At 39.3% G+C, this 8,991-nt stretch overlaps 1 protein-coding gene across 2 annotated transcripts in view; it reads right to left on the bottom strand.

Annotated features, from left to right (window-relative positions):
• Positions 1–203: 203 nt before the first annotated feature.
• LOC103023125 (midnolin) overlaps positions 204–8,991 on the bottom strand; it is a 31,404-nt gene continuing 22,616 nt past the window's right edge. For both annotated transcript variants that reach the window (XM_022678919.2, XM_022678920.2), the window contains 3 exons: positions 8,238–8,391; positions 7,660–7,983; positions 204–1,917 (listed from right to left, as the gene is read on the bottom strand). In XM_022678919.2, the coding sequence (XP_022534640.2) occupies positions 1,655–1,917; positions 7,660–7,983; positions 8,238–8,391 (741 nt within the window). In that variant the 3' untranslated portion in view covers positions 204–1,654. The remainder of the gene's footprint in view (positions 1,918–7,659; positions 7,984–8,237; positions 8,392–8,991) is intronic.

The raw sequence follows: 8,991 nt of genomic DNA, 5'->3' as shown, positions 1-8,991 counted from the left end.
CGGTCGTGTCCTTGCAGTGACGGCCCGGACACAAAAAAAAAGCATGATAAGCATAGAAAGGGTCCATAGAAAGTCTCCAGTGCCTGCACTTTTTTTCACCACGTTAAAGTCAAATAAGGCCACTGTACACAAGGTCCGTCTACCCAAGATAAGAAACAGACGAGCGTCTTTCATTCTTCTTCTTCTTGTTTTTTTTTTAAACATATATAAATGTTCTTTTTATTTCCAGTCTTGTGAAACAAATGGCAGTTAGGCGGTAAATGGGTCCAAGCGCACGAAACAAACTAAACTTTGCTGAGTATTTGTCATCCTCTTCATTTATCATTGATTTCAATGAATGGCTTCATTTGATGAAAGAGCAGCCAAAAAGGACTGAAGACCCTGAAGTCATCCAGAACAATCCAGAAGGATCCGAAACTGTTGGCTTTCTTCAGATCGACTGTAAAATGGGGCTACAGAGCTGTGACTGAAACCGAACCCTCTATCAAAAAGGGATCTTGTGTGTGTAAGACAAGCATGCATCTGCAGCACTTCTGCAGAATTTCATAGAATTACATAGAATTATGTAGGAATATATATATGTGTGTCATAGTTATGAATGAGATGAATGACCAGACAAGAGACAGACCCCTTCTTGGTTTATCGTCCTTTGTAGCAGCAAAAAACGAAATCTTCAGATGCGATATCTGACGCTTCAATACAGTAAAAGGTAAACGGAGGCACTGTAATACCTTAATACTTTAACCAGCAGATACAGTTATTTGTTTTACGACAATATATGTGCACAGGTGTTTTAAGGGGGGGAAGTGTAGAATAAACGGTAAAGAAATGGCTCCATTTATAAATAAAATATAAAAAAAAAAAAAAAAAATGAACACAAACAATAAAACATGAGGAACGTGTGTGTTCTCGTGATAAATGCTCTCTTCTGATGACGTTGAAACCTTTAGCTTCATAGCTTTAGCTTTTTTGTCAAGAGTTCTGTCCATTCCAGGCATTAAAAAACAAGACTTTAATGCTCACAAGTCGATAAAAAGAAAAAAAACAAACAAAAAAAAACAAAAAGGACAAAAACCGAGGAGTGTGCAAAATGTTATAAACCGGAGAGACGAAAACCTGAATTCCTGCTTCGTAATGCTACATGACGCATTTTGTAACAACTAAACTAAAACCACCACCACCGTGTTGAGAAGGTTACGTGAAAATCAGTGAAAAGATCAATGCCCAGTGACGCAACATCGGGTCCCAATTAAAAAAAAAAAAAAAGAACAGAAAATATATAGGAGGGTCCCATTGCCAGAATCGGGTGCTCCCAATGAGATAACATTGGGTCTTGGGGTTTGGCTGAATCCAGTAGGGTTCAGATCACTTCCTGTCTGTAAAAAAGGTCCAGAGGTGTTCAAGTTCTAACAGTTCCTCCAATCAGAACAGTTCTGTCTTTCTGAGGCAATCCAGTTGATTCAATCCAAACTGAATGACCAAACGACAGAAGTCCAAAAGTCCATTCTGTTTAATAGTTTTTGACGCTCTACCTTCTTCCATCGCCATATTTCTGTTTTTGTAGTCTTCTTCCTCCTCCATCCCTCTCTCTCTCTCTTATTCTCTCTTTTGTCTGCGTACCGAGGCCTCTCCTCATTGGTCCTCTACTTTTGTCTCAGGCCAGGACGAACTCAGAGCCCATGTCGGTCTGGACGTCGGGTTTCCACAGCGCCTCGTCGTAGTCCAGGTCCAGAGAGCCCTCGCTGGACAGGCTGCTGTTGCTGTGGCTCCGGGCTGCTTTGCGGTTGGCCAGCCAGTGGTAGGGTCCGCGGGGGTCCCGCCGAGCCCGCCGCCGGAGCCTCCGCTGCTGCAGGAGAAGCTGCAGACGCTCCACTTTACAGCGGGTCGCTTTATTCTCCGTCTGCCTGGAGGGCAAACCTGAGGAGCAGAGAGAGCAGAACCACATTAGTTACTGTGAACACTGTTTCTGTAAATCATACAATCAATACAAACTCAATACACTCAGCATAATGTTCTGTGTGCATTTATATATTGTATCTATTGTCACGGCCATGCAAAATCCTTGTATCTCCATTTTTGCAGTCTTTAATTTGTGGTATTGTGATAAACAATATACTTTTTGAGAATATCACAGATATTAACAGAAAATGTTAAAAATTTAATTTATTTAGGTTTTTATTCTTCTTTGTGCTTTATGTGCACATATACTGTATATTGTCACTGTCCTACAAAAACTTTGTATCTCAGTTTTTTTTTTTAACTTTTGGACATTATGTAAATCTGGCAGTAGTTCCTGACATGACAATGTCAAACGTCTATGATGAACGGACCAATAGGAATAGAAATCGAAAAAAGAAATACCATTTGGAACAACCCCCCCCCCCATTATCTGGTAAAGTTGACATTTTGGAGATACAAGGTTTTGCGAGGCATCAACCATATAGATAAAAAAAACACCTTTATATTAATTAACATGAAAATAAATAACAAAAGAAGAACAATTTGGCTTAAAATGCAGCTTTTTTTTCTCAAAATGTGCCAATTTTTTTTTTTGCATAAATAAAATACCCTAAACGAAGGTTTTTTACTTTTAAAATATTTTATAATGCTTATTTGTATTCAATAAGACTAAATAATTAATATTTTTTTTTACTTTTTTAGTTGTTTATGTGCTGTTTTGCCTGGCCAAACTGTCAGGCCATTTTCAGGCAAATAATTATTTATTTATATATATATTTTTAATATCTAACAATTGTGTGGTATTTTGATAAACAATACACGTTCCTAAGAATATCATGAAAATAGTAATTACTTAAAAGCAAATAAGCAAGTTAATAAGCAAAATAATACGTTTTTCTTGGCTAGTGCATTTTATTCATGTCAAACATATTGTAATACTAAACATAAATTGTGAAAATGTTTTACACCATCAGGGTGTAACATTTTGCCACATCCACCAATTGCAAAACATGTTCTTATTAATTAATTTGCTGTAAGATTGTTTCTTTTGAAATCAAAATGTGTAACTCCTTCCTGTTAGTCACCTACTAAATCACATCACATCACATCACATCACAAAACACCAGAGACAGCAGACAGTACTCAACACTACCAACACACAGCTAACATCAACAGAATCCGCCTAGAATCTCCAATTACTGTTATTATTTTCATTATGCAATCTATACTAATTAATCTTGATCTGCGATCAGGCCTTTATGTAAAGCCTCAGGTGAAAACGCAGTTTAAGGGAAATACAGCATTAAACAGCATTACGTAACTCACAGCTATGGACGTGAGAGAGTACACAGATAACGAGCAAACGTGAACTCTGCCTCACTTCTCTCTCCCGTCTGCTTTTACTTTGTGAAGTTTCAACATCGGCCCGGCCTCAGTTTCTGTGCTGCCCGTTTAGCTTCACTTTCACTTTTTATATATATATATATTTTTTTCCTTTTATATATTAAAAAATAATTATTTCTAGAATTATATTTCTTAAAATAACTTACAGTAGTGAAGAAAACACTAATTCCTCACAAAAAAGGAGAAATATATTGGTTGATATATGGTTGTTGATTTGTTGAAAGGTCTTAGATGTAATGGGGCATTAAAATGAACAGTAACTGACTGAGTGTTAAATCTAAACTCCTATATTTTACAGTCTTTAAGGTAAATAATTATAATTTTGTATTTTTTATGTAGTATATGTCTTGATTGATCAACTACACTTGAGCAAGCTGAATAGAAGAGAACTAATACGGAAAATATGGATACATACATATTTTATTTTTGCTAATATAAGTCCACTTATTTATACGGCTTTATGTTCCAAAAACATCATGGATAAGCTTTTTACGTCACAATTTTAAATCCCTTAGAATTAGGAATAAACAGGCAGTTTCTGATACTGTTCCTTTAAGACTGATATGAGCTAAATGAGCTCCATTCTGATTGGCTTCTGATTGAAAGCACTCACTCCTGAATATTGTAATAAGCATGATGGGTGGGAGTAGGCTCTGGTAGACTATATAATAATATAAGGAGATACAAAGATTTTAAATATATGTTTTCATACATGGAAATTTCCATATATGAAGAGTAGGGATGGGCGAAATGGCCCTAAAATAATATATCACAATATTTAATGGTATTTTCGCGATAATGACACTCTTGGCGATATGACAACAACACTGAATTAATAAATGTTTATGAATAAACTACTACTACAAAATGAAAATTAAAAATTGTATTATTGTGTATGATATGATATGGCACACCCCTAACTGAGATATTACAAAAAAATATCTCCATATATCCAGGATTAAAGTGAAATAAATGATACTGAACAGATATTATCTGTCTCTAGTAGATATATAGTGGGGAATGAGAACAGTGTGAATATTTATTTTGCTAAAAACAGTAAAAAAAAAAAAAAAGTAGTACCCTGGTGATATGGCATGATATTTCAGGGTATATCGTTCACGATATTCGAAAATGCTGGTGATATTATTGCGTACGATATGATATGGCACACCCCAAATGAACAGTAAAAAACTTGTAGTGTGACAGATGTATTTTGAAATGATCAAGATTTACATACTAATTCAGTTTTCCATCATGAGGTTCTTTAAGAACGCAAAAAAAAGAAAACCAAAAGAAAAATCATCAGGCCTTCAGTCAGGTGTGTCCAAACTTTACAAGCGTTACTGTAGACACACACCCACCCCCACACACACCTGACTCTGAAAGCTGAAAGAGCAGCGAGGAAAGCGAAGCCAGCAGATGCTATCTTACAGGACCGGTTCCATTTGTTTTAGTAATCAACGCACGGCCTCAGAACCGGCAGCACCAGAACCGGCCTGGCACAGGACCGGGTCACGGGTCAGCGCAGGAGAGAGGAGGAGGTCTGTTCTTTCCACAGCCCTGCGGCCGGCCTCGCCTCATGCATCATTTAAGCTTCATCAGCATGTTTCCACTGAGCATACACACACATGCACACACACACACACTCTCATCCACATGCCAGGCTCCTATTGGCCCCAAAGAGCCCATACGGATAGCTATTGTGATCCAGAGCCCCTAAATTATTCACACACACTCATTCTAGGAAAACCGGCACACTCAGGTGTGCGAGAGTGTATTTTCTGAGTGTGTGTGTGTGTGGGCTTGCGCATGTGTGTGAACGGAACAGATTAAATGTTCAGCAGCACGGTTGTGATCTGTAGAGATTAGGCACACACAGCTCACTGCAAATACTAGGTCACTCTCTGGCCGTTTCGGCAGGGCCCCTGCTCTGTGTGTGTATGTGTGTGTGTGTGTGTGTGTGTGTGTGTGTGTGTGTGTGTGTGTGTGTGTGTGTGATATAATGGTAATATTGTAATTACATTCCAGGACATAGTTACTTACATATGCATAATGTAGTGGGCATATTATAATTACATAGAGGTACTTACATATATACTGTATGGGGTAAATTTCTTACTTTGTAAGTACCTCTTATTTGGCTAACCCAACTAGCGGTTAGCCGCTAATGCTAATGCTCCAACCTTAGCGCTGGAGAAATTCGGGAACCTAAGCTTACTGTAAATAATGGTAAATGCTTATAATAAACTTTTTTCAGGAGAGACATCTGTGTAGATTAACATTCAGCTTTTACAGTTTTGTTTACTTAGCTTAGCTTTACTTAAACTTCGTTAACTACCCCCCCCATACCCCAGCGGTGAGACCTGTTGAATTAGAAGGGAAACATGGCGGCACCCCTGTTCCTTACTAGTGTCGCATAATGCGCCTTATTATTAGGAGCGCCTTGTGTATGAAACAAGACGTAAATAGACATATATTGACAGTGCAGCTTATAATTTTACAGTGTGTAAAATACAGTATCTTATCCATCAGTCTGCCACAATAACCTTTATTTGAAGTCTCTGTGAATAAAAAGTGACTTAAATCATTTAAATCTTGCCTTTTCAGCAGCAGATTAAAACACTGCCCCAAAACACTGCTGGTGAAATGATCTGGGGAACTTTTGCAAATGGCAGTCGGTCCCTTAGATCACTAGTAATGATACAAGGCACAATAAAAGCTCAATAGTATTTGCAGGGCATGTGTAACCTGCAGCCATGTGTCTGAATATTTTAGCAGGACAATGCTAGTCCACATACAATAAGGGTTTCCAAGGAATGTCTGAGACAGCTTTTAACACTTATATACACACATATATAAGTATGTTAGACTTACTATAGGACAGATTATATATACAGTGTATACGCATACGTGTACCCATGTCCCAACAGTGTCTAAAAGACACTGTAAAGTATGTGTGTGTGTGTTCTCTGAAGGATGAATCAGTGGAGTGAATGAGAGGAATGCAAACATAGCAGAGAGGCCCTGACTCAAGCCTGTCCTTCCTCTTCTCTTTAACCGCTCTGTCTGTGTCGGCTGGTGCGTGCGTGTGTGTGTGTGTCGGTGTGTGTCTGAGTCAAAAGCTCCTCCTCGGAACTGAAGTCTAAGGCTAAATGCATCGTTGACCACAGAGACAGTCTAACGCAACCCAAAACGCTTCAGGAATGAAGGTTCACTTTTGCACTCGCTTCTTTTCTGTCAACACCCCCACAATGCACATTCTGTCAGCAGCCAGCCAGCGAGCGAGGGAGTGTGTGTGTGTGTGTGTGTGTGTGTGTGTGTGTGTGTTCAGACTGCTCCATATAAAGGCAAAAGCACACTGGCGGGGAGTGTGTATACGTGCCTCACAGATGAGGTTAGAGATTTGGAGCAGAACAGTGGAAACAGCAGGAAAATGTGGAGGACTGGGGGAAAGGACTTAAGGGCGGAACTACTTGGACGAGCTTTTTAATAGTCAAATTCCCAAAAACACACAGACCCAACCGCCCACACACACACAAAGATACACACACACACCCTCCAGAGAGTAATCAGCTCATTAGCACAGGGGGTTCTAATCAAAAGTGAAACATTCCTTACTGGTAATTTGCCATTGTACACACATCCGCTCTCTGCAGAGACAGGCACCAAGGTTCACACAGACACACACCCACACACACAGACATTAAGTCTATAACTGTCCAAAGGTTTGTGGACACCTCTTCTAATGAATTCGCCTTTTACAGATCAGTCAGCTGCTCTAAGCTGCACCTGTTGCAGTTCTGCACAGGATTCAATAGATTATGACCATCAAAAAAACAGATAAACAGGAATTAACCTACTGGAACAATGCCATGCCTTATCCAAAAGCAGTGTGTAAGACTGGTGGAGGAGAACATGCCAAGATGCACGTTTTGCATTATTTAAGGTCTGAAAGCTCTGCATCTATTTTTGATATTTCAGCCATTTCTCTCTTTTTTTTGCAAATAAATGCTTTAAATGACAATATTTTTATTTGTAATTTAGAATAAATTTTGTCTGTAGTTTATATAATAAAACAACAATATTAATTTTACTTAAACATAAACCTGTAAATAGCAAAATCAGAGAAACTGATTCAGAAACTGAAGTGGTCTCTTAAAGCGGTATGAACTAAACACCTCTTTGCTGGGAACTCCATGTGTAAATGTTTCTCGAGCGCAAGTGCGTGTGTATTAGGTGTGTGTGTGTGGGCTGGTGGCCTTTAGTGTGATAGTGTGACCCCCTTCTTGAACTCACCGGTGGGCTTGCTGATGCGACTGTGGCTGTGGCCGCTGAGAGTCGGCCTCTCTGAGGTAGGTGACGGTGTTGAAGGTGAAGCTGGAGGTGATGGAAGCTGTATGGTGGAGGGTGAAGTGGGCGAGGCTGGTGGCGAGGGCGATGTGGGTGGGGTCGTCCGGGGGGAAGCAGGGCCCTGTGCGTGACAGCGGAGATGTGCCAGTGCGGGCGGAGTGCCCTGATAGTGACGTGTGGCGCTCAGGAGATCGTTGAGGATCTGCAAGATGGTGCTGATGTCGCGGCGAGGACGACCACTGCTGTCCTGACAGTTCGGGTGCAAAGTGCCTGCAGGGGAAGAGTAGTGTTATTGTATCGGAAATATACAGGAAATATATGAATCATTTTAATGTTTCAAAAGCTAAACCTGTTAACTGTTATCTGTGAACATGAGAAATATGAAAGTCAGGATTCATACTGTTCTTAAATAACAATTTACATTTACAATTTATAACTAGTTGCTTAAAAAAAATGCATACAGTTAAATGAGTTTACATACACTAAATACCTTCCAGACTGCAGTACTGGAGGACCTGGCTTACCTGAGAAGGTTCCTGAGAAGACACCAGGGGCGTGGTTAACAAAGCTTTCGATCACAGCGCCTGGTTTACGACTGGGCCACGAGCTGGAGCTGGAGCTGGAGCCAGAGCTGCTGCTGCTGCTGCTGCTGCTGAAGTTTGAACTTCCACACTCACCCTGAAAATACATAAATACAGTATATTGTGCTTATTGCATATTGTGAAAACCAAGCCATCTTGTTAGTGAGTGTCCATGCATAGGTTTAACAGGTCTTTGGATGACTAAACTAAAGCTGGGACACTGGGATACAGACAGGCCGGTCAGATCATGACCCTAAATGACAATTATTCATTTTATTATAGTTATTAAACAACTACTACCTAATAAATAATGCCTTGCATTCACAGAATAATTTACACTGGCTAAAATAATGCCTGAATAATGCCAGAAAATGGCTGGATAATAATGAAAGCTGTGTGGCAGTTACAGATTCATTCATAATTCATAGTTCCATAAAAGCTAAATAAAGCCAAAAAAATCCTGGATGATACTGAATCACACTGAATAAAACCTGGCAGTTACAGAATAAATTGTACTATTGTACTATTGAATAATGCCTAAATAAAGCCTACAAAAAAGCTGCAGAATACTGATAATACACATCACTAAATAATGACTAGCAGTTGAGGAATTATTTATACTAGGTACTAAATAAGACAAAGGAGTTACTGGATAACGATTACATCATAGCTGCTGAATTATGCCTTAGGGAATAAT

This window comes from Astyanax mexicanus, chromosome 4, assembly GCF_023375975.1.
Source record: "Astyanax mexicanus isolate ESR-SI-001 chromosome 4, AstMex3_surface, whole genome shotgun sequence".
Classification (NCBI taxonomy): Eukaryota; Metazoa; Chordata; class Actinopteri; order Characiformes; family Acestrorhamphidae; genus Astyanax; species Astyanax mexicanus.
The sequence above is the reverse complement of the archived record's forward strand: the minus strand, read 5'-3'. Positions and strand labels throughout refer to the sequence as shown.